Genomic DNA, 26,834 nt, shown 5'->3' with positions numbered 1-26,834 from the left:
TTTGTCCAGGTTGACCGCTTAGATGAGTAGAAGATAGACTTTATGCTGCTATCTCAAGGGCTGGCCAGGGTAACAATTATGGTACTATTACAATGTATATGTCTGTGTTGTCTTGTAGCCTCCATCAGGCCTTTCTAAGGGTATGGATGGTGGGTTGTTGTCTTATAGCCTCCACCAGGCCTTTCTAAGGGTATGGATGGTGGAGTGTTGACTGTTGTATTATAGCCTCCACCAGGCCTTCCTAAGTGGCTATGGATGGTACAACTCTGCAAAAATGGGATGAATATTAGTAATATTAGTCCAGAGAGTACGGCGGCCAAACTCTGCTGTCAAATTATCCTCCCTATTTGGCTAAATTTGACTGAATTCTAACCAGGGTAGCTAGTCTGGTGGAGACTTTGTTGTGTTGTGTTGACTGTAATGTCAGTAATAAATATAAAAATGTGCTATGATATTAGATGTATAATGTACTGTATATACAAGGAAAATAATTCAGCAATAGAACCAGTGGCCATATCTCAGGTTAAATAGAGGTTGTTGTTGTTTTTAGAATAATATTTATCAGTGGCTGAGATGTTTGTGAGAGTTCCATGACTGTACTACTTAAGTTTGTTGTTTGGGCTTGTTTCTTGAGTTATACACTGCCGAAGTTTTAATGTTTTATATATTTGTTTTGGAGGGGCAATAGTTCAATGGTAATACCAGAGGTACATTGTATATCAAGACGTAGTGTACTATTATGGGATGGATGCAGTTTTTACTTGAAGTTTGTTTGAACCTTCATGTCTTATTAATATTGATGTTACATGTAGAACTGTCTAACCTATACAAATAGTGAGTATCTAAGTGTACAACTTAAAACAGATGAAAAATCACAAACCGAAATGCTTACAGTAGCACAAACCTAATCTTAGTGATGCAATATCAAATGAAGACTAGATGTTAGGAAATTAAAGATGTAATATGCACATAGAGGTGCCTTAATATGCCCTACCAGAATTATTATAGTTTTAATGTATGTTATTAAAATATTACTCTTGTGTTAAGAAAATTCAGGAAAAATCTGTGGCCAGTATAGTGTGTCACCATCAGTGAGACACCCTCATCCGTAAACATTTTTGTCTGTTTTATGTCTAAAGAATGTCCTAGCAAGTTTGTCAGATTTTACATTATGCAGCTTACACTAAACATAAAACTCACAACAAACAGTTCGTGCTAAAACACAATTCTAAAAACTACTTATTCTATCTACTACTTATTGGGTCCAGCAACTTAAACCATGACCATAGAACACTTCTAGAGCTTAAAGACATCAAAGGGAAAATGCAATCGTCATTTGGTGCTGTTTTGGGATGGAAAATTCTGGCAATTTGTGGTTTTTACCATGTTCATGTACAATAACGCTAATTGCCATTCGGGAGGTACATGGTCTGCTTCCTGCTGCTATGTGTATTGTAGGATGGTGATTACATCAATTTAGATAATTTTATTAGCTTGTTAGCGTTCCTTACATAATTTGGTACTGGTCAGTTGTTTTCCAAGCGTATCACGGCAATGTATATCAGTATTAAGCGTTGCGGGTTATGTTTTCCAGTTGTTTTCTATGTGTATCACAGGTATGTATATCAGTGATTACATCAATTTGGATAATTTTATTGCGTTTAGTTTGTTAGCGTTCCTTACATAATTTGGTACTGGTCAGTTGTTTTCCAAGCGTATCACGGCAATGTATATCAGTATTAAGCGTTGCGGGTTATGTTTTCCAGTTGTTTTCTATGTGTATCACAGGTATGTATGTCAGTATTATCCCAAGAGGTGCGGGTTATGTTTGAGTTTGTGTCGTTACTATCAACTGGCACTCAGTGTTTACAAGGAGGATAATTATAATAAAAGGATATTTTGTTTGATGATCCATTGTCATTCCTTCTTATTCTACTACTAACGCTAGAAGGGTAGTGGCTCATCGTGTAAACTCTGTTTCGTAAACGGTCGTTGCCATATTGCTAAAGAGCCAATGCCATGTCCGAACATATCTTTTTTGAGGGGCAAAACATTCGTCGTAGCGGTGTTCATCACATCGGCTCAAGCCCTGTCCAGGTCTACAAATGCGACGGCACTACGTATATCTAGTCATGCCCGTAGCCAGGCCCCCACAAGGCTCAAAGGTCCACTTTTTGGTCCACTTTTTATGCAAAGGTCCACTTTTTGGTCCACTTCTTATGTAAAGGTCCAAGATTTTTCTTGAAAAGAAGGACTGCAATCGTTGAAAAAACTGCTCCCTTTGTCATTGAATAAAAATTTATCTCTGATTTTTTGTTGGAAATCCTCTCAAAAACGCACGAAAAGCCATTTTAGAAGGTTCATTTTTCAAAATTTCCCGGGGGAGTATGCCCCCGGACCCCCCTAGGAACCTCGCGCCTATGGCGCTCGAGGTCCCCTCAAGCAGTGGGAAGAACCCCCCCCATTCAAAATCCTGGCTACGGGCATGCTAGTCAACCCTAGCACAGAAAATCCAGGAGATGGAGAACACCCCTGTCAAGGGTCCTAAGGCCAGAAAAGCCAGTGGGGTCACAGACGCTGCAGCATTACATGTACGTACAATGTAAATGTACTTCAATGTCATGTACTTCATCAACCTTGTGTCAAGCAGCGATGCAAGAAAAATGCGCTCAGCCTGGCACAAGTTGCATTCTTGCCGACCCATTCGTTATTGTAAGGAGATTATTACCATTCTATTTTCTGCGTATTAGTAAATTCCTTATTCTATAACTACATAATTAATGATTTTAGTAGCAAACACGGATAACTAATACAGGACTACTTTTGCGACACCCTGTGACAGAAGAAATGTGGCGAGTCCTTGGATATTTTTCAAGTCCATAAATTCCTAATCGCATTACTGTGTGCGGGATGCATGAATATTTTACGACTTGAGCCTCTTCCAGACCCTCATTTATCATCGTTTAAGGCGCAGCAGTCAAGGGCTTTGGTAACTTCCCACCTAGAGCAGTGTCTGCGTTAAGAAGCGGATCAGTCCAATACTATGTTGTTGTATCAGGCTGCAAATTTGAGGGTTTGCCGGAAAAAGTCATTGCAAAATAGGAGTGTACTTATGGTTAATGACTGTCCATGACTTTCTAGCAACGCTTGTCAATTCTCTTAATGTACCGAAAAGTCAGGAATCCACGCTACGAAATTTATGCGCACACTTGAAGAAAAAGAGAAGACCACAGAACCGTATCAAATTAAAGCGCCAAGGAGGTGGGGACAAATCTGGGCGTAATCGAGTTTAGATCGCCGATCGCGCAGCTAAGGCGCTTGGCAAGACTTTGCCAGCCTCAGTCGGGCGAGTGCTCTGTCAGAGAAAGGCGACAAGACACCAAATCAACCGCCTGGAGTCTTCCTTTGGATCTTAGATCCACCCACAGCTGATGTATCGGTCGGCAAACGGTATTCCTCCCGAGTTGTCGGTTTCGTGTTGCAGCCACCTCGGGAACGGACTGTCTTCGTCAGGATGAGCTTCTGAGCAGTTTCAGGCCTACGGGTGAGTATTTTCTTCTGTATTTGTGCTATGATAGCTATAAAGGTACAGTCTACCATTAGTTACAATTATTCTTTTATCAGTCCATCCTAGCCTTGCTAACACGTTTTCTACTGGAGGGAGGCTGTGGCCACTGAAGGACCAAAATTTGACACGTCGCGCAACAAATTTTGCTCAGCGATCGCTTTCCAATGTTGGAAAGAGGGCCTTAGCCTTGCAAGTACATTGTAGAATGGCGATATTGTAGTTTTATTACAGATTTCTCAACCTTAAAGGCAAGATTACATTATGTGAGTATTTCTTGACCAGGAATGTTTATAGGTCATCTGCCCATCTGTATTTACTGGCACTATTTAAAGTAGATTCAGAATCTCCTTGCTGACAGAGATTGTCCTGTTTGTTTGTTTGTTTGTTCGTTTGTTTGTTTGTTTGTTTGTTTGTTTGTGCTTATAAACCTGCAATTCTCCTCTGGTCTCTCAGTCACTGACGAAAGTTAGTGGATACTAGCTGAAACGTCTGACCGTTTCCAAAATCATATCCAGTCGCCTGAGTAGCTGCTTTTTTGTGTTTGTTTGTTTGTTTTATTAGGATCCCCGTTAGTGTTTCCACTGCCTTATACAAGGCACATGTGATGTGTAGATGTCTGCAGTTTACAGATAAGAAATGACAGCTTTAAATCGGTGTCGTTCCGTATCTGATGTGACGTTATCTGAACGTCTTTGGTCGTCAATCTTCCGCAAGTGTAGATAACAGCAGGCTGTCTGGCGCGTTAAACATCTTAAATCGGTCTGGAAAATACGTAAAACGTTATTGCACGACAATTGTACAAGGTATTATGATTCTTTATTGACACAACAAAAAAGTACAGGGACTTTTGTATGGTCTTCTACAACTTAACTAAAGATCTAACAAAGCTAAATACATGATTATATGTATGATGTAACAATAAAGGTTTAATTATTCTCTAACATGTGTTCTCTAAGATCGAAACAATATGTACACAACAACAACCACACTATGAGACCATTCAACCTTACAAAAGAACTATGTAGTATGTGATCAGCATGACATGTTCTTTTACGATCATAGGTGGAATATTCAGCGTTCAAGTATGTATCACGTTGTAAACAGCCATTCGCAACAAAAATTGTTGTAAACAATAATTTTTGTTTGATGTCATATTACACCTCTAGAGACAAACATGCGAATAGCCGATCCAAATACGGTGGGATATTTGCACCATTTTTCACCTTATCTTACAGATTTTAAGTACTCGAAAAAGGAGTACATAAATCTCACCACGCTTTCAAGTAAACCAGATAGCCTCATAAATTAACGCAGGGCACTTAAAGTTGACGACAGACGTTTTTAATTGTAAAGAACAAAAAAATTACGGCTCTTGGTGCAGATGCTGGCACACTGGCGCACCAAATCCGTAGTGTGTTTTTGGCACACATTTAGACAGATTGGCCTAAGAAGCTCGGTGGGCGTCACTCCACCGTGCAGGGAGGGAAGTCGTGTTAAGTGCCTTTCCTAAGGGCACAACGCATGGTGAGTATCGAACCCGGGACCTCTTGGTCCCGAGTCCAACGCTCTAACCGTTGCGCCACATGCACACGCCAAAGTAAAGAAAAGCCGTTCTCGAAAACAAGCTAGCTTGGCCAAAGGAGTTGCACATAATAATGGAATCATAACTAATATAAGATCATATAATCAACGGCTATTGTACAACATAGAGAGTCCTTAACTGAGCAGCGAAGTATCTTAAACTCAAAAGGTATAGAAAAATTGGGGAAAACCATCGTTTTCCAACATTGGCACGTCGTTCCAACCGTTCTAACATGTCCAGTTAGAGTCAAATCTGCTCAAGAAGACCACTGAGAGGGATCAAGAAAGCATGATCTATGTAGGCAGGTGGTCACAATGGACAGGATTCTTAATGACTGTGTCAAAGGGAAAGATTATCTATCTAAGGGACCATCTAAAAGTGGTAACAGTGGCCAGCAGGCGGTTACGTACTTGTACAGGTTTGATTGTGTACTAGTAAAAACGTTGAACATGGCACCGAACCAAATGATGCAATCTCAAGTTCACCGCTAACCTCGCGTTGACCCCAGTCGTGCAAAACCTCCTACGTGTGAAGTCAAATATGGGAATGGAACAAAGGCAAATCTGGTTATGTTAAGGAGAAGACAATTAAGCATGCGATAATTGGGACCAGTTAGGGAGAATGTGTGAATAATTCATACGGAAGAAGTTCTTTCCATTGATCGGGACTAAGCTGCCAAATTGATACATGGCTCGTCGTCTGACCTTTTCAATCCAACGACGAGGAACTGGAGTAGAAGATGGGCGCCTGTCCAAAACTTCGCTCTCTTGGGAAAATTCTCAGTCGACACAACATTGCTCGAGCGTAGAATCCGACTGGATTATTATTTCTCAACAAAACTCAAGTAGATGTGAACCACTCAGCGATGTGAGCCAGTCAGAATTGCCCTGAGGAAGGTGACAGACGGTCACCGAAACGTCGGCTGAGTAAAAGACTTGATTGTGTCTCTTTACTCAGTGTCTTACCAACCTGATGAAACTATTCACGGATGGAAAACTCAAGTAGCTCTCTTTAATGTTATTTACACTTAGCCTTCGGAATATAATGAACTTCATCATGAAAGTTCACGAGCGTCATCTAGCACTCAATTCTGGTTCAACAGCCTCACTCTTAACCTTCTATTGTTATATCCTCAGGCAACCAGAACTGCAGCGACAGTTGTGCTGTCCGCTATTCTACTGCACCTAACCCGGCACCACCCTGCTGCCCAGGCCCGTTACTTGCAATCAGCCTTCGGGATATACTGTTTTTTTATATAGCCTCACGCTTTACCTGCTATTGTTGCATCCCCAGGCACCCAAACCTGCAGCGATGCTGGCGACAGTTGTGCTGTCTGCTGTTCTCCTGCACCTGACCCGTCACCATCCAGCTGCCCAGGCCTGCCCCGCGCCCTGCCGATGCCTGGAGGACACCGCCGCCGTCCACTGCGAGGCGAAGAGCCTGACGAGAGTCCCTCACTCCATCCCCTTCAGCACGAGAAAACTGTTCCTGGACTCCAACAAGATATCCGAGGTTACTAGCGGAGATTTCCTGCCTCTGGGCAGCCTGACGCAGCTATATTTCACTGCTAACCACATCACACGGATCGCGTACGGAGCTTTCAGCCCTCTTTCTCTTCTGACGTATCTCGACGTGCAAAACAACCGCATGTCTGTCATTCGCTCCGGCATGTTCGCTGGACTAAAGTCGCTGAAGCGGCTGATTCTGTCGTCCAACATGATCCGTAACATCGACGACGGAGCCTTCAACGATCTGTCCAGCATTGAGAACCTGGATCTGTCCGACAACGACATGGTCGTGGTCAACTCGGGCATGTTCGTGGGGCTCCACAACCTGGAGAACCTCGACATGAGCTACAACAACATCAGCATCATCAGGAGCAACTCCTTTCGCCACCTGGTGAAGTTATCCTTTCTGAATCTCAACAACAACCGCTTGACTAACATCAAGCCGAAGACTTTCGTTGGGTTAGAGGTTCTGGATAACCTGCGATTAGAGCAGAACAGCATCGTCAAGATCACAAACGGAGCCTTCCGGCCGCTGGAGAAGCTTTCCACGCTCAGTCTGCGAAGCAATCGGCTAAAAATCATCACAACCGGCATGCTGGAGGGTTTGGAAAACCTGAAACAGCTGGAACTCTTCATCAACAGGATCGGCAGGATAGAAGACGGCGCGTTCCGCCATCTTGTCAACCTGCGGATTCTGTGGCTGGACTGGAACAAGTTGTCGGAAGTGTCGCCGCAGACCTTCTCCGGTCTGACCAGGCTGGACTCCCTGACGCTGAACAACAACAACCTGTCGCGGATCCACCCCGGTCTGTTCCAGGCGCTCCCCGGCCTGACGAAAGTCCGCCTGACTTCCAACCCTTGGAACTGTAACTGCGGGTAGGTGTGAGAGGTTATATGGAACTTGCTTACACTCTCAACAATTGCCTGTACTTTCATGAGGACCTTTGCTTTTATGACATCACCGCAACTCACCAACCAAATATCATTGATATCCATTCACAGCTTCTCGGGTTATACTGTACACACATAAACAACAAATGCAGTGCCATGGGAAAACACCAGCTGAACCATTTTCGAACTTGACCTTCATTTCTACAACCGATTCTTACCTACTAAATATCATGAAGATCCATTGACAGCTTTTTTAGTTATACTGTGGACAGACATACATACCCACACCACATACACAGCTTCTCCACCATTGCCAAACCGAAAATATACCCTTCTGGCGAAGTTTACAAATTATATACTTTTCCCCCTGCAGCCTAGTGGAGCTCTGGAGCTGGATGCAGGACACAAATGTGACCTACAGAACACCGAGATGCGCCTCTCCTCCGGCCCTCAAACACTTCCCCATAGTGAACGTCAGTCTGTCCGAGTTTAACTGTGTCCCTACGGAGGAGCCTGGCACCACAGTCAGCTACACCGACACGGACTCCAACAGCGGGAACTTTGTGGGTGGGGCTGGGCTGGAGCTTCCAAATCATACTGTTATACTGCTTCATCTGTTCCTTTGTTACGTTATACTCATGTTCTATTCTGTGTGAATGTAAATGTATGCGCTTGTTGTTTATGTCAGGGCTTGCGTTCATTTTTAAGTCAAAAGTGCGCCACCACTTTAAATGTACTTCACGAATCCGCGGCACAACATTTGGCCGTCCTGGACCCTCCAGGTGATGCCTGGTGTCCGTTTTCACCTTTTAAAGGACAGACTTCCTGTGATTTGGTAGGTTTAATTAGTCCGACCGCTCTTGATAGGTGTTTCAAAGGATGTAAATACCTGACAACCAAACAGTATCAAATACACATAAGACATCACGGCAAACAGTACAGAAGCAACTGAATAAAGACGATAATTGATCTATTGATTGATTGATTGATTGATTGATTGATTGATTGGTTGATTGATTGACCATCGTGGAGTAGAATAGATACAGAAGTAGGCTTTATGTATATGTCCGAACCGGGAGCATAATCAAGATATGGAGAAACCGTCTCTCCCGGCAAAATCCCTCGGCGGCAAAACTGTCCTCGCGGTATAACTCGCGTGGTGCCCCGAAAAAACATTAACGCCAACGCTTCAGAAGTCTGCGAAGGAGGCTAGAGCATATGCCATCAGAAATACAAGCACGTTTTAAAGCCTGACTTGTGGAGCCTGGTAAGGAGTCTGGTACAACGCTCCCTTATCTCTAAAATCATCGGCGGTTTGACAAACGCATATCGTGATTCCTTCTGACGGCTAACCAGACTGCCTAACCTCTGAACCTCTTCATCTACTCCGGCGTCAAGTCATGATCATGATTTAATAATGGTCCTGCCGAATACATGACTCCGATAATGCTTGGGGGGGGGGGAGGGTTCCAGTATACCTGAGACAAGGGGTGGGAGGGGTTTAGTCGTGATGTGGGAGACTAAACCTAACCTAACCTAACTCCGATCGTAAGTCTAACCCTAACCCTGACCCTGAACAATGATCCCAACTTTAACCATAACCCTATCCCTAGCCCTAAACACCTGACCTCTAACGTATGTGTCAGCTCAAGGATCTGGCTCAAAACCGGCAATCTCATCATTGATCACCGCCATATGTCACCAGTACATCAAACCGTCATGGGGTCCGCCAAGCTTAAACAGATTACTATTGATCAGTTTGTTGGAAATACATGTGCATTGCGAATTTGCCCAGACACTGAATTACGGCGTGGGTATCTCCGACGGTCGAGGTTAACCTATCTAGGGTAGATTCTACGACTATCGTACAGTGGAACTCTTTGCGACCAAGTACAGTAGGGGCATGAGGTCAGTCAGGGCTAAACAGATTACAATTGATCACTTCGTATGAGGTAAGTGTACATTTCGCAGACAAATGATGGTGTGGGTATCTCCAATGGACTAGGCTAACTTATTTATAGGGTTGATCCTAAGACTATCTAGTAAGTGGAACTCTATTTGCGACCTAGTAGGGACTAACCTCCTATGGGGGTACGGATCCTAGAATTCGGTAAAAAAAAAGGACACAGTTGGCTAGGAGAGTCAGTCCGCAAGAGGGTTAATTTCCCCCCTCTGAAGCGGGAAAATGAACTCTATGCTGGCTAAACTCCTCTAGTCAATTCTCCCTATTGGCTAAATTTTACTTTTTTTTAACCCACGTTGTTAGTTGAGTCTGGTGGAGACTAAGTTGGCACATCCTCATGTCAGATGTGGTCCTGATCCTAAAGCTTTGACAGATTATTATTGGTCACCTTGTAGTAAGTACATGGAAATTGCCTAGACACAACTATGGCGTATGGCATCTGGTTTCCCTCCCGAATACAACACACCAGCTTCAAAACCAACGTTCACAGTTTTCTTCTACTAGCGAATATAGTCGCTCATACGTTCCAATAACGTATTTTTAGTGCCCAGAAGCGGTCTATTGGCCTTGCATTGAGCAAACTCGTAAAACATATCAATGACAATCAATGACAACAATATTAATGTAATGGGAAAAGGGCGTTCCCTATAAATGTATGAATACACGACTGATATCTATCTCTGAGTCACTGTTTGTGTTACGATCCCCTGACGATAGGCATGATAGGTGGGGACCAATCTTATGCTATTAATACACAACAGGTGATATGAAATGTCTAAACCAGCCCGTATAAACTATGGCGTTTACGATGGCACCTGGCCATATCCACGCTGGTTGTAAAATTTAGTCAGATAGAGATAATAATTTGTCAGGGACGTTTGACTACTATCGGGTATCAATTTCATGTGTAGTAAGGGGGAATCGTACTCTTAGGGCTTCGTCACTCCTCTGGCCAATTTTTCACCGTTTTTTTTTTTGCGAATTCTACGATCCTCAAGCCCTTAGGAAGGCCTGGTGGAGGGTATGAAGAGAACTTTACTGTCCAAAACTCCTTATTAAGAAAGCCTAGTGGCTAGGCACCGACTAGTACTATCCATAACCCCATAGGAAGGTCTGGTGGAGGCTAGGTGCAGAATTTCACTATCCACAGGCCCTTTGAAAGGACTGCTGAAGGCTAGGTTTCTACCTGTGACTATCCTAAGCTATACTAATACACCAGAAAGGGTTGTTGAATGCTACAACATCTACTCGTATCATCTACTACATGTGATGTCAGTGGATACGAACCAACCAACCGTGAAACAAAAGGTGTTGGGGTGAACACAATTACACGAGAGTCATTTAGCATCTTTTGTACTCCGTGATAAAATATTCATAGCCCAACCCCATCATTACGTGTTTGATAGTTTCCAATCCCACTTCTGATAACTGTGTACTCGAGTGTGTGTGTGTGGTGCACAGTGTCAGGATCTCTTGTTTCTCTCCGGTCACAAAAACATACATCTTTCTTTCAACCGGGATCGAAGGAAGAAAACCTACGCGCGAGAGTTCCCGCCAAAAATTGAGACCGGTCCGTCGCGTTTTTTGGTGGAAGTGAACTTGGCGTAACAGCGTCGTACTAGAGCAGACAGACATACGCACAGGTGGTATTAGTTACCTGGCGTGTACGTATCAGGATATTTTTTTCTCTTCGGTTACAAAAAAAATGTATATTCTTCCGATCTGGATCGACGCGAGTGTTCATGCCGAAAACTGAGACCGGTTCGTCACATTTTGTTGTGGAAGTGTGGAACTTGCCTTAAAACAACAACGTTTCACCTGAGCTGAGAGACGTACAGGTGGTATCAGTTACCTGACGTGTACGTAGCAGGTACGAGACGTGTGAAAGATGGCGGACGACGACGGCAACACCTCCTCTCTGGGCGGGCTGTGGAAGAACTTTCGCGAGAACTCCTCCGCGCACGGCATCCCCCGGACCAGCACGGCTACATCCATGGTTCGTTTGTTTGTTTGTTTGTTTGTTCCATATATGACAATTGAGGTGTAGGCGAAACAGGTAGTGAAGATTGCCTTTACAAGTTGTCTCATCCAATAGACACTAAAATGAAACTATATATATATATATATATATATATATATATATATATATATATATATATATATATATATATATATATATATATATATATATAGTAGTAGTATATATATATATATATATGCACATACTTTAAATATAACAATGTAGGTAAGGTTGAAACATTATTCACAATTCATAAACTGCTCAGCGTGGCCTTGTCGGCAATAGAAGTAGCACACCCGCAAAATGATGCCCATGTACACGGAACACCGACATTGTAAAGCTCTCTAAACCTGTTATGTAAACGACACAGCAACTTACGCTTGAAAGCTAACACTTGTTGTAGTTCAGTCTTGTGTGTACTTGTCTTGTAAGATTAGCATCACATCTCTAGGCATCAAGTCATGCACACTGTAAACGGTCGCAGTCCTTAGGGTGGGACGTTAAGCCGTGGCCCACTGTTCATTGTGCATGTCGAGAGGAGCTAGGAGAATTTCTCCGGTACAATGAACCTGTAAATACTGTACATAGCGTCTGTCTTCTCTGTCACGACCAGTGGGTCAGATTCGCTCTTCTGTGCGCTAAAACTGAATAGAGATCATTTTCCTTTCTTCCCTATTTCAACCTGTTGAACGTGACCTCGTCGCCATACAAGTGACATGTACACGGAACATCGATGTGGTAAAGCTATCTAAACCTGTGGTGGGTGCAAGTGACATCTCAAGACATCAACTCATGCTCACTGGAAAGGGACACGTACCAATGTCATTAAGAAGCAACAGTTGATTGGGAAACGTGACAAATGTTTGGCTATCTCTTTTTCCGCCTACTTCAGATTATGTACCACAGGGAAATGAAAAAGTTAGAGCATAGGAACTTAGATAAGCAAGCACATGTTCATATATCTTAGGTACGGTAACAAACCGTGACGCAGTCCTTAGGGTGGGACGTTAAGCCGTGGCCCGCTGTTCATTGTGCATGTCGAGAAGAGCTAGGAGAATTTCTCCGGTACAATGAACCTGTAAATACTGTACATAGCGTCTGTCTTCTCTGTCACGACCAGTGCGTCAGATTCGCTCTTCTGTGCGCTAAAACTGGATAGAGATCATTTTCCTTTTTCCATATTCCAATCTGTTGAACGTGCCCTTGTCACCATACAAGTGACGTACAAACCCGCAAAACAATGTCCATGTACACGGAACATCGATGTGGTAAAGCTCTCTAAACCTGTGGTGTGGTGCAATTGACCACTCAAGTTTGAAAGCCAACACGTACTGTAGTTCAGGCATGACTCGAAAAAGTGACGCACAGGGCGGCGCGCCCATCTCCGTTTTCAATAGCCCAGGGCCACACAGCAGTGCAATTACTACAGCAGTTTTAAGTACCATACTTTTTCCAAAATGCTGAGTGCTAAGCAGAGAAATCAGTATGTTCCATTTTAAAATTCTTTGGTATGACTCGACCAGGGATCGACATCAAAAGAACCTGTATCTCCTTCGAACTCTCGACCTACCTAGTGCAAGGTGAACACTCTACCCACTTGGCCATTGCACCGGTTACTCGAAGATTAACATCAATTCTGCTCTGTTCCATCCACAGGTCCGCCGGGTGATGTGGTCGCTGTTGTTCCTCGGGGCCTGTGCGTACTTCATCTTCCAGTTCCACGGCCTGATGGTGAAGTACTTCAGCTACCCGGTGGTCACGAACGTGGAGATCCTGTTCGAACCCGAGGTGACGTTTCCTGCCGTTGCCGTCTGTAACCTCAACGCCGTCAGACGCTCCAAACTCAACCTCTCCAGATCTGAATCTGAAGACGTCGTCGCGCCGCAAGAGAAGAGGAGAAAGAGGAGGGAAGGAGACAACAATCCATCTACATCTCCAGAACCTTTTGGTACTACAACAGGTTCAATAAGAAGTACAGATATTGTATCAGAGGCATCAGATACTACAACAGCTTCTTCACTAGCAAGTACAAATGTTGTATCTGAGGCGCCAATGGCAACAGACGGTTCTACATCTCCAGAACCCTCTAGTACTACAACAGGATTAAGTACAAGTGTTCTATCAGATGCATCAAATAGTACAGCCGCTTCAATAGCAAGTACAAACGGTGTATCGGTGGCTTCGGGTACTACAACAGAATCAGAACTCTCGGCTACTACAACAGTGTCAGGGCCCTCGGGTAGTTCAACAGTGTCAGAGACCTCGGGTTCTACAACAGTACCAGGGCCCTCGGGTAATACAACAGTATCAAGGCCCTCGGGTAGTACAAAAGTATCAGAGCCCTCGGGTAATACAACAGTATCAAGGCCCTCGGGTAGTACAAAAGTATCAGAACCCTTGGGTACTATAACAGTATCAGAGCCCTCGGGTACTACAACAGCATCAGGGCCCTCGGATAGTACAACAGTATCAGAGCCCTCGGGTACTACAACAGCATCAGGGCCCTCTGGTACTACAACGGTATCAGGGCCCTCGGGTACTACAACAGTATCAGGGCCCTCGGGCACTACAACAGTATCAGGGCCCTCGGATAGTACAACATTATCAGAGCCCTCGGGTAGTACAACAGTCTCAGAGCTCTCGGCTACTGCAACAGTGTCAGGTCCCTCGGGTACTACAACAGTATCGGGGCCCTCGGGTAGTACTACAGGTTCAAGTACCAATATAACGCCTTCAAGAGGAAGTACAATCGATGTATCAGGCACCACAAGAGTAACAAGTGGCGCATCGACATCAAAAGAATCTGTATCTCCTTCAGACTACGAACATGACACGACAACATCGCCCACAGGAAGTGAAACTACGCTAACTACGACGCTGGAAGAACATTCGGTCAGCCGAATGGAGGAGATGACAACAACAACAACAATATCGGTGGTGACTTCAGCACCTACAAGCAATGCACCTGTTGTCACAACAGGGACACCAGACCCTGGGACCACTGCTACGGATCAGGATACGACCGGCACTGCAACAGAAACCAGGGGTTCGCGGAGTACTGCACCAGAGCAGACTACACTGCCGTCGAACACTATGATGGGGACTGCTCCGACAACACACAGTAGCACTGCAGACAGTATCACAGAGATGCCAACTGATGCCCTGGGAAGATCAAGCGCGGAAACAACAGTATCAAACGCGGTGTCAGGAACACTGACCACTTCATCATATCCTACCGTGACAACCATACCATCGGTAAGCAGCGTAAGATGGGACGCTTCATCACAGGACACGGTGCCACCAAACACGTCCCAAGGGACCACTGCGACATCGGACGACCTCGCCGGTACCACTTCGCAATTGTACAATACAACAATGCCTCAATTAACAACAAACGTGTCACGACAGACAGGTGGGACATGGAATACTTCAATAGCAAACACATCGCCATCAAGATTACCACAAGGGACCACAGTTAGTTTGAAGGCTTCATCGTCAAACACTGTGCCATCAAACATGCCACAAGAAACTACTGTACAATGGACCGCTTCAGCAAACACCGTACAACCGAATACGTCGCAGGGGACCACAGTAACTTGGGAAACTTCATCAACAAACCCCGTATCGTCAGATACTCCACAAGAGACAACCGTAGCAGGAGACACTTCAACAAACGCCACAGCAGCATCCAACTCTTCATCAGAGACCAGTGTTCAATGGACCACTACAGCAACCACAATGGCATCAGGCACGCTACGAGAGACCACCGTACTAACATCAACAAGAAACAGTTTACCATCAAATATTTCAGAGGGGAATGCAACTTGGGTCGGTTCTTCATCACCAAACATGACCAGTGTACTATGGAACACTTCAGTAAGCGTAGTGGCGTCGACCACACCACAAGATTCCACTGTGGTAGGAAACACCTCAACACCTGACACCATAGTGACATCGGGCACAGAAGTGACTTGGGTCACAGAATGGGAGGCTTCTTCAACAAGCACCGAGGCACCAAACACGACATGGGAGGCAATCAGTACTTCTGATATGCCACCGGGAAGCACTTCGCCATCGTACAGCACATCGGTACCTGTAATGTCAACAACCATTGGGCGAGAGACTTCAGTGCCATCTAATACATCGACACCTGACACCAGTGTTACACCAACCTTGACACAAAACACAACTGTGATAACATCTGGCGCTTCATCGGAAAACACAAACACAACGACATCCCTTGGGACCACGATGGCATTGAACACACTGCCATCGACTACGGAAGCTACGTCCAGTATATCGCAAAATACGTTTACGTCCCTGAATACAACAACACCTAATAGGTCAAGAGTGACCACTCGGACAATGCACACTTCAACAGAAACCACCTCAACGACAGACAATAAACCTACATCAGACATGTCGCGAGAGAGCACAGTAACATTAGACACGCCACAGAGTACAACTTTGTCGTCTTATGACTCCACATTGCCTGTAACGACGTCAACCATGTCCGAAGAGAACACTGTGTCCTCTCTTCCTGGTAGAAGCATGACAAGAACGTCACAGGAGACCACTACTACTGCTACATCGACGGAAATTTCCTCCGGAAATACGATGGAATCAAGCACTTTCCATGGTACTGATTTGCCATCACGTTATGCACCACAGACCACAACGGCGTCAAGTCCGTCAAGGGAGGAAAACGCGCCATGGGACACATCGGCACAACCCACCTTATCGTCAGTCACGTCATCAAAAACTACCTTGACGTCATACACGTCATCACAAACTACCCTGACGTCAGACACGTCATCACGAACCACCATGACGTCAGGCACGTCATCACAAACTACCTTAACGTCAGACAATTCAAAACAGTCCACTATGACACCGGAAGTTGTGTCAAAGACTGACGATGAGCAGGCCACTGCATCCACAATGACCACAGCGACCATGGACACTTTACAAGAACTCACTGGGGGAATGACATTGTCGACAGTGACTACTGCTTCATCAAACACGTCACCCAGAACAAATAAATCCCCAACATCAGAAGACACACGGCAGGCAACTGGCACCTCTACCAAACCGACTTCTTCTGGAGTAGTGGACGCTTCCTCAAAGGTACCTAACAAGTCGGAGGATAAGACTGCAAGGCCTAGTACAAGGGAAACAACAAAACCTTTCTCAATAACAACTGCTCCTGACGTAAGTACATTCAACTTATATGAAGATAAGCAGCTAATTCAAAATTATAATCTAAGTTTATAGTGTACAAGGTCGCTACTTTATCTTGCCTACCTAGTTTGTTTGCTGTATTATTAAAATAGTCAAACTCTTTGATTATTCCTCAGATAATTTTTCCATTGAACCAAGCATTAAGAATCCTGTCTATTGCGACCACCTGTTCCCCTGTGTGGTCTCCTTGGGCTGTTTTTGTAAAGAAAACATGCTGTGATTCCCTGTAACATGTAGGACCACGATTTTACCGGTCCAATGAGTGAACTTCTTGTGTTGTTTTGGCTGTAAGAGCATACCAATCCCCTGACTAATGCAGGTGTCCGACCCGAAGCCGCCTGCCGGTGAGATCCTGGCGGTAGATGAGGAAAGCCTGCCCCTGTCTCCCAGCTATGAGAAGGCCCAGAACTTCTCTGCGCTCCTGGCGAGCCTCAACACGACCGTCAGGCACCAGATGGGCCACGACAAGAACGACTTCATACAGGACTGTACGTTCAACGGCCGGGTCTGCACACCGGAAGAGTAAGGCTTTGTTTGTTTGTTTGTTTGTTAGTTAGTTAGTTAGTTTGTTTGTTTGTTTCACATAATAGGTAAACCACCTTTAGGTGTAACCCACCAGTTTGCGTAAGATAGGACTGCAAGGTTTGATCAATTTACACCGGTATGGACCCTGACTCTTTTCGATAAGTTCGGTAGGATCTTAAACGTGCTTGAGGTGTGATTCTCTTTAAACACAGAGACTCCCTCCGGCTTAATGTCCCCTCTGAGAGTATGTCCCTTGTCGAAGATAGAAGAAACCCATTTTCACTCATGAGCCGAATGAGGAAATTGGTGTAAAGTATGATTGGCCTTTCATAACATTGGTGGATTCGAACTCAAAACCTTCGATTCTTAGCCAAAAACCCTAACAAGACCACATTCCACCTAACAAGATGTCAAGGACATAAACATAAAAAGTACAGTCTAAAACAAATATAACGCATGACTTGACTTTCTTTCATTATGTGAGTGGTTGTGGCATCTGGCAGGGTGTACTGAAGCAGAAGTCTGATGTATCGGTGTTGACGGAACATCAATAATAGATGACTTCTGACGCCATACAAATGTTACTGCAGCAGCCTTAACCTTATTCCTGCTTCCTAACCCAGACACCAATAGAGTATCGGTGTCAAAACGGGTGCTTTATGTTTAAAGTCCTCTCGGTGGAAGCTGATTGTTCCTTTGCCTGTAAAGGAATCGGTCGTGTATTTTCCACCATAGCCATGAGTAAAATTGAGAGGGCACTATATCGTATAACCATGTACTTTATGTCGTCTCATAGTGTATCTAAACATTTGTCAAAACGTTGAACATCACACTTTAGCACCGTAGCACGCTCCCCATTTTCCACTTCGCTAGTTTGCTGGCAATGTGGCGTCGTGTGGCGTAGTGGATAGAGCGTTCGGCGCTCAACAAAGGAGCCCCGGGTTCGAACCTGGGTCGGAGCACGGGGGCATGTCCGAACATGCGCACCGACGTTGTGCCCTTGGGAAAGGCACTTTACACGTATCCCCCCTCAACTAGAGGGTCAAGTCTCCAACGGCAGTTGTCTTCAGCTGGCGGACGAGAGCAGCGCCAGGCGGGCTGGCGTAGTCAAGGCGGAACTTGAGCGTAACCAAGTCACCGGCAGCTCGCTGCAAGCACCCGAACCGGAACCAGCACGTCTCCCTCGATGGATCCGCTGGGGAAGACGGATGCCCAAGTGTGTGGGTCTCAGATTCGCAACCTGTTATCCACCTTAAACAAATCCACGCGAAGGCTACCGTGTCAACTGTGACCCTCACTCAGGTGTAGGGACTGACACGGTCATCATACTCGGAAAGTCTGTATATCTGTACATGAATCTGTATCTGTGCATGACTATGTATCTGTACATGAATCTGTATCTGATTGCAAATAAAGATCACGAGTGATTGCCATAGTTTGCTGGCAATTGTTCAGAATGTTCTAGGTAAGAGAGTATAATAATTATGATAATGTTTTCCTTTGTTGCAGGGATTTCGCGACGATCCTGGACGAGACGTACGGCAACTGTTTCATCTTCAACAGCGGCCGGACCAGGGGAGGTGCCTTCTGGACGGCCAAACAGCCAGGACCGCTACACGGTGAGTGTCACATGAATTAGCTTCCTGTGTAGGCTTCCGAGCGGATGGGCGTTTACATTCAATACTGCGTTTTGTAGAATTGTTATAAGGCGTTCTTTTGCCGGCCACCTCAGGACAAAACCGCTTCGGTAGAGACGGAAGTATTGTGGCTGAGCCTGAGCATTTGGGTTGATGAACATATGGGCGAATGAGCTGTATTTTTGTGTGTGTTCAGACAAACTAAGTTGATAGCACGTTGATGTAAGGAAGATTGACAGGCAAGGCAGAACAAAAGGCGACAAAAAGGTCAGAAACAGGAAATGAGTACTAGTGAATGTGAAAGTCTCAGAATTGTGTGTAAGTCTGATATCTACGGCTTCTTGTTTGATTTTCTTTCAAATTGAAAGGCACCCTTTATAGAAAGAAACTTTATTCGCAAAATCATGCCTGAAGGCTAATTGCTTTTACAATCAAGTATAATACTCATTGCAATACAGTAACAGGAGACAGGTAACAACTGTCTGGAAAACTTTCTACTTCTACTACTACTACTACGCTAGCTATTATGGGGTTCGACTTCTTCTTTGAAGGCAGTGGATAATGAATAGTCCTACATTCTGCATAATTAGTGGGTTTATAAGACCTGAGTTGAGGTTGAAAACACTTGGTTATCGCAGGTCTGCAGCTGACGCTGTTTCTGGACCCAGACGAGTACCTTGCCGACCTGACCCCCGCTGCGGGCGCCCGGCTGCTGATCCACCAGTACACGCAGTACCCTTTCGCCGGGGAGGAGGGCATCTCTCTCCCGCCGGGGTACACCGTGTCCATCGGACTCAGCCAGGTGAGAAACTAGGTACCAAGTAGGGCTCAACCAGGTGAGAAACTACAGGAACAAGTACCACAGGTGTAACACAACACACAGCTGCTGATCCACCAGCACACGCAGTACCCGTTCGCCGGGGAGGAGGGCATCTCTCTCCCGCCGGGGTACACCGTGTCCATCGGCCTCAGCCAGGTGAAGAAGCAGTGTTTTACGTATCCAGATCCAGCTCTATCTAGTTCTATGCCTGCTGGGTGGGTTCGGGGTAGGGTCAGGCACGGTTCTGGATATGGGAGCCCGGCTGCTGAACCACCAGTACACGCAGTACCCTTTCGCCGGGGAGGAGGGTATCTCTCTCCCGCCGGGGTACACCGTCTCCATCGGGCTCAGCCAGGTGAGAATCTAGGTACCAGGTAGGGCTCAACCAGGTGAGAAACTACAGGAACAAGTACCACAGGTGTAACACAACACACAGGTGCTGATCCACCAGTACACGCAGTACCCTTTCGCCGGGGAGGAGGGCATCTCTCTCCCGCCGGGGTACACCGTCTCTATCGGACTCAGCCAGGTGAGAAACTACAGGTGCAAGTAGCACAGGTGTAACACAACACACAGGTGTCACGGCGGCGGGGGCCCGGCTGCTGATCCACCAGTACACGCAGTACCCTTTCGCCGGGGAGGAGGGCATCTCTCTCCCGCCTGGGTACACCGTGTCCATCGGGCTAAGCCAGGTGAGCATAAAGTTACTGTATCCAGCCGTGCCTATCTAGTTTTATGCCTGGGTGGGTTCGGGGTAGGGTCAGGCACGGTTCTGGATATGGAAGCCCGGCTGCTGAACCACCGGTACACGCAGTACCCTTTCGCCGGGGAGGAGGGCATCTCTCTCCCGCCGGGGTACACCGTCTCCATCGGGCTCAGCCAGGTGAGAATCTAGGTACCAGGTAGGGCTCAACCAGGTGAGAAACTACAGGAACAAGTACCACAGGTGTAACACAACACACAGATGCTGATCCACCAGTACACGCAGTACCCTTTCGCCGGGGAGGAGGGCATCTCTCTCCCGCCGGGGTACACCGTCTCCATCGGGCTCAGCCAGGTGAGAAACTACAGGTAGCACGGGGTTAACACAAGAAACACATGAGGCTCAGTTCAGCCAGGTGAGAATCTAGGTACCAGGTAGGGCTCAACCAGGTGAGAAACTACAGGAACAAGTACCACAGGTGTAACACAACACACAGGTGTTGATTCACCAGTACACGCAGTACCCTTTCGCCGGGGAGGAGGGCATCTCTCTTCCACCGGGGTACACCGTGTCCATCGGACTCAGCCAGGTGAGCAAGTTAGCCTGGTTGCCATCCTCCATATAGTTACACAGCCGGCTCCCTTATATAACTACGTACGATGGATGGCAGCCGGGCTATCGGCAAGTATGGTTTGTAGCTAGTTCACTCACTAAATATGCACGTTCACATTTGTCATAGGACGTCGTAAGATTTTGATGCCGTAGAGTTTCCAAAATGGCTGTGACAGAACCAAGCGAGCCTTTTCGGGCTCTCACACTTTGTCTATCGCAAACCCAGACACTCCTGGAACGTAAAGGAGGGAAGTACGGCCCGTGTACGACCGGGGAAGATAAGGGGTTCTACCGGCTAAAGAACGGGAGCCACATCCGACTGTTCCCCGACATCTACACCTACTCCGTCAAACTGTGTGAGAAAACCTGCCTTCAGCAGCAGATAGTGGAGAGATGTGGGTGTGCGGATCCCTACATCAAGATACCGGACAACGAGAGGGCCTGTCATCCCAGAGGTGAAGTTTGTTTGTTCCTTTGTTTGTTTGTTTGTTTGTTGTGTGAGAAAACCTGCCTTCAGCAGCAGATAGTGGAGAGATGTGGGTGTGCGGATCCCTACATCAGGATACCGGACAACGAGAGGGCCTGTCATCCCAGGGGTAAGGGTTGTTTGTTTGTTTGTTTGTTTGTTTGTTTGTTTGTTGTGTCTCCAGCAGCAGATAGTGGAGAGGTGTGGGTGTGCGGATCGATAAAGAAATGCGGATTGATAGAGAACTGTTGGAGATAATTGTTTACGTGCTTGTCGTGTTGTCGTTTTAGATCCCTGCAGGACTGATTTCAAGAAGCTGTACCTGAACGGCTCCCTGCAGTGCGACTGTCCAGAGGCCTGCAGGTAAACGTAAGAGATAGCCTGGGGTTAGCCTAAATAGGCCAGCTCCTCAGCGCCTGGGCCAACATGCCCATTGAAATTTTACCACAGCCCCCTTAGAACCTGATGATGGTTATTCCTTTGCGGTAGACTAAAGTTGATCTGGCGTTACCAGACAATATATTTCATAAAGACACGTACACGTAGTTTCTTTTTGCAAAATCGTGCCCGAATGCGTTTACAGAGTCAAATTTGCTATACAGTACAATACAATAATAGGAAACGGACAACAGACAACTACTGTCTGGAAAATCTTATACTCCTACGACTACGCTTGCTACTCTGAGGTACAAAATCTGTTGAATTTTTCTGATACATGTATTTGCAGAATAGTAAATGTATTAATCACCAAACAACATTAACGCTACGATCTTCTTTGTTCAGTGAAACAGTCTTTACGTCAACTGTTGGCTTCGGCGAGTGGCCAGCTCCATTATACGCTGTAAGCATTTGATTTTGTTGTCCCGAAAAATAATTCTTTACGTTCGCGGAAGGAAAACATATTGTTTTTGCTTTATTTCTTCCCCTTCTTCTGATTCTCCAACTGTATAAAGTCAAGGACTAGACGTCTGTCACCATGGTAACTAGCACTGTAGCAGACAGCCTGTGGTGTTGGGTTACATTATGTAGCAGGACAGGGCTGGTCACCAGATATTATATATGAATGTGTTTGAGTAACAATAAACAGAGCAGTGGTTTGTTAGGCTAGACCAATTGTGAAGGCAATTACCTATTCGTACCTATCTTAAGTGCCTATTTGATTTGCGGACTAAGGGACTACGGAGAACATCGAAATGCACTTTCGTGGGGTAGGGGGTTCATTAGGCTATTTGTGAACGACATTTGAAATTCTCTATGACATCTCCGTGAATATGTCTATCTTCAGGAGACATTCATTGATGACATGAAGGACAAGAAAGGCACGGGGTTCGGGAACCTCGGGACCGCTGCGGAGATCAGGTATATTCTCTTCTTCTTCTTCTTTTGTATAGGCAGCCAACATCGTCTTGCCGATGAATCTGCTGCACTGGTTAGGTCACAGGAATTGTAGTCAACTGCAGATGTTGGTGTTTTGGTATTTGGTTTGGAAGTACAATGTTTGGTGGTTAGTGTAGGTGGGCCAACTAATCCTTGAAGGATGCCAGAGTAGGCGCGGTGGCTGTCTCTACTGGCAGAGAGTAGTGGTAGAGTTGTAGCAAATGTCGGAATTATCGTAAAGACTCAGCAAAATGTTTTGTCTGTTTTTTTTTCTCTATTGAGCAACATAGAAAGTTACAGGACACAGTGGTGGGCAACTCAAGCAGGTTGCTAATCTCAACAGTCAAAAAGAAAGAAAGAAAGAAAGAAAGAAAGAAAGAGTTGCCCACCACTTTGTCCTGTGAGTTTCCATGTTGCTCAATAACAAAATTATCTGTAATATTTTAACTGTGTTGTGTGCAATCTCTGATCTGTACGTTTTATATAATATATGTTTAATCTCTTTCACCGACGATAATCTTTTTTATTGAAACATATAATGACACGACACTCAAGTTACACTTATATTCATGTCGCCACCAGACAATACATAATACATACGACAAGCAAAGCACAGATTAACATATTGAAATTGAATATAATTGGAATATAAATTGACGATTATCTTTGGGAAGTCTGATATCAGCATCTGCTTCAGACACTTCTATGATATACATGTAAGGGTTCTCTTCCCTATTGCAGGGAAGGCTTCATCCAGGTTACCGTCTACTTTGAAAACATGAATATCGAGCACATTTATGAAACGCCATCGTATGAGGTACGGGTACTGGCACTGCTATAATCTTTATATATGCTCACACATCTAGATTTAATATAAATACTTAGATCACAAAAACCGGTTGGTGCTTTTGTACATTCCATATCAAATTATTTCTGAATAACTTAACAACCCTAGAATAACTTAAAACATGATTACAGTTACATACACATCAATTTCTAATGTGATTTGAATTGATTAATTGATCGATTGTTTGATAGATTAATCTATCTATTAACCTATAGATTGATTGATTGATTGATTTTCCATGTCAGTTAGATAACCTGCATGGAGAAATTGGTTGATTTATCTATTGATTGATTGATTGATTGATTTATTGATTGATTGATTGATCGCTCGATCGATTTTTGATAGCTCAATCGATCTATTAATCTAATGGTTGATTGATGTTCCATGTCATGGATAATCTGCAATGATTTTTTTGATTGATTGATTGGTTGATTGATTGATCGATAGCTTGATTGATTGATCGATTGATTGATTGGTTGATTGATTGATGATTGATTGATTGATAGGTAGATAGATCTATTGATTTATTTATCATTGATTTATTGATCTATCTGCCCCCGTAACAGGTAGAGAACCTGCTCGGCGACATCGGCGGCCAGCTGGGCCTGTGGATGGGGATCTCCATCATGACTGTGATCGAGCTGGCGGAGTTCCTGACGGATGTGGTGCTGTTTCTCCTGTACGGCAGGCGGCGGAGGGCCGCCGATTCACCGGGCGATGGGTCCGAGCTGGGCGCGGAGAGGGGCGCTGCGGCCCCGGGACATGCGAACGGGCCTCCCGGCGCCAGCCCAGCCGCGATGCCGCCAAGAAGAGAGGTCATCCTCTTGCCACGGGAGTTTCCCGGGACTGAGATCGTGCCGAACAGGTCGAGAGTTGTTCCTAAATACCCCATTATGAAGGGCAGCTGGCGCAGCACTGCTAACACTGCATTTACTGAGGTATAAAGGTCTTACTCTTAGGTAACCATGTTCTAGGGATACATGCACAGTAGTTAATTCAACTTGCTCAATGCTAGGCACTGAACCAACCATCTCTTAAACGGTGATCGAGCTAGCGGAGTTCCTGACGGATGTGGTGCTGTTTCTCCTGTACGGCAGGCGGGGCACCGGGCGATGGGTCCGAGCTGGGCGGGGGGAGGGGCTCTGCGGCCCCGGGACAGACGGACGGTCCTCCCGGTGCCAGCCCTACCGCGATGCCGCCAAGAAGAGAGTTCATCCTCTTGCCACGGGACTTTCCAGGGACTGAGATCGTGCCGAACAGGTCGAGAGTTGTTCCTAAATATCCCATTATGAAGGGCAGCTGGCGTAGCACTGCTAACACTGCATTTACCGAGGTATAAACTTAAAGATACTATGTTCAACTATGTTCTAGGTTATCAACGAGTTTGCCCAATGCTGGGCACTGGTCTTAATTAGGAGGTGTCTATACGGAATCACCCAAACCGCGATTCGGGTAACTCACATTCCTCACATCTGGTCCACGTGCCACACACACCTGTGAAACCGTGTCCGAACATAATGCGCTTGAGCTACATTTACTGCTGTTTGATGATAACACGCAAGGCGGCGTGTTATTAATGTCAGAGGTCAACGACCTGCTTGCTGATGCCCCCCTCCCAGCGTATCTCGGCCGACTGTCGACGTGGTCCCGCCAGAGGCGGTGAAGCTCGCCCTAGAACGGACACATTATTTGACCATTACTGCTCTTTAAGTTGCTGCCACGTAAAAGTTGGTATTGCATATAAATAAAGAAATATCACCCCGTAATCCATGACCAGGCGAAGTCACATTGAAATCACATTGCGTTCAGACGCAAATCGCGATGCGGGGAAACCGATTCGAAACCACCTCTAGAAGTGGCTTGGGCTCGAGGCGCTTTCGATGTGAGCCACTTGAAACCGGCTTCGGGGTAAACCACATGTAAACCGCCTTGGGTGATTCCGTTTAGACACGGCCTTAGTGGGAAGTATAGGTTAATATGCTAGAAGATTGTATAGCTAGGCTGATCTGTATTACATGCAATGCTCAGTTCTTTAAAGTGTGTTAAATTGCGTTGTAAAACAAGTACTAGTTGTAAACCGTTTGCTTTTAAGCACCATTTGTAAAATAAGTACGGAATTCATCCTTTAGCTGCAATGTACTTCTTCGATCAATAAACCTTTCATTCAGTCATTCATTCATGCATTCATAATGAAATCTTCTGGAGCCACGCACAAGAGCGACCCCTACCGGTGTGAAGCTGCAACGCAGCTAGCGACAATGCGTGCATGAAGAGAGTGCCAAAGGTTCCGTCTATTCCCTGATGTGTACTTGTTGCAGGTTTTCAGACTTCATTTCAAACGCTAACATTTGAAATCTTGGTCTGCAATTGCAAAGAAATATTCTGCGTTTTAACCCATGTCCGCTAGACACGGATGTGTACGTGTGGTACACCTGAATTTAAAACAGTCCTATTGAATTATTTTTATCAAACATCACACACAGACACACACACTCGCACACACACCACACACACACACAGTCACACACACAGACACACTCTCGCGCACACACACAGCACAACCCCACACACACACTCGCACACATACCACACACACACACACACACTCACTCACTCACACACACATACACACACACACACACTCACACAACGAGTCTGATTTTTGTAGGGTTAGAACGAGAGAGAAATATAGATTTGCCTGACGAAAAAAAATCCGGGTCTGTTTAGATACAAGAAGTGACCTTTTATTGATAGACAGAAACGCTTCCGACAACAAACAGCGTCCGCCGCGCAAACAACGCGTAATTGGCGTCTTTACTCAACCGAGCGAACTGACGCGCACACACCGATCCAACACTACTGTCTGACGCTAGGCGGGCGATTGTTGCCATAGCAATGAGGCTATTCTTCACTCTACGACATTTTCATGGTCTTGGATAAACAAATATCTCTCGCCGGCTGTACCTTGATGTCCCTTACAATATAAACACGCCCAGCTTTGTGATATTTCATCGTTGTTATGAATATATACTGTACACAAGTCATTTTCACAGAACCCAGACGGTGTGGGTACA

General features: G+C 45.4%; 3 protein-coding genes across 3 annotated transcripts in view; all 3 read left to right on the top strand.

The window, feature by feature from the left end:
* The window catches only part of LOC109482196 (transient receptor potential cation channel subfamily M member 1-like), a 38,662-nt gene extending 28,827 nt beyond the window's left edge, over window positions 1-9,835 (top strand). The window contains exons 33-36 of the mRNA XM_019784891.1: window positions 551-578; window positions 6,448-7,534; window positions 7,923-8,116; window positions 9,816-9,835. Of these exons, the coding sequence (XP_019640450.1) occupies window positions 551-578; window positions 6,448-7,534; window positions 7,923-8,116; window positions 9,816-9,835 (1,329 nt within the window). The remainder of the gene's footprint in view (window positions 1-550; window positions 579-6,447; window positions 7,535-7,922; window positions 8,117-9,815) is intronic.
* A 1,565-nt stretch (window positions 9,836-11,400) lies between these two features.
* LOC109482195 (degenerin-like protein asic-2) lies at window positions 11,401-14,657 on the top strand. The gene is made up of 3 exons (XM_019784890.1): window positions 11,401-11,508; window positions 13,189-13,415; window positions 14,513-14,657. Exons 1-3 carry the CDS (start codon window positions 11,401-11,403, stop codon window positions 14,655-14,657), a joined length of 480 nt encoding a protein of 159 aa, XP_019640449.1.
* A 414-nt stretch (window positions 14,658-15,071) lies between these two features.
* LOC109482193 lies at window positions 15,072-25,099 on the top strand. Its single transcript, XM_019784889.1, has 15 exons — window positions 15,072-15,450; window positions 16,204-16,394; window positions 17,093-17,295; window positions 18,808-18,917; window positions 19,574-19,737; window positions 19,819-19,911; window positions 20,033-20,110; window positions 21,297-21,525; window positions 21,827-21,899; window positions 22,320-22,377; window positions 22,822-22,895; window positions 23,655-23,730; window positions 24,327-24,481; window positions 24,572-24,595; window positions 24,943-25,099. The coding sequence occupies exons 1-15, from the start codon at window positions 15,072-15,074 to the stop codon at window positions 25,097-25,099; spliced, it is 2,064 nt and encodes a 687-aa protein (XP_019640448.1).
* The last annotated feature ends 1,735 nt before the right edge of the window (window positions 25,100-26,834 follow it).

Source organism: Branchiostoma belcheri, unplaced genomic scaffold (genome assembly GCF_001625305.1).
Source record: "Branchiostoma belcheri isolate BF01 breed outbred unplaced genomic scaffold, Haploidv18h27 scaffold6, whole genome shotgun sequence".
Lineage (NCBI taxonomy): Eukaryota > Metazoa > Chordata > Leptocardii > Amphioxiformes > Branchiostomatidae > Branchiostoma > Branchiostoma belcheri.
Note: the sequence above shows the minus strand (reverse complement) of the source record. Positions and strands in the feature narration are given on the sequence as shown.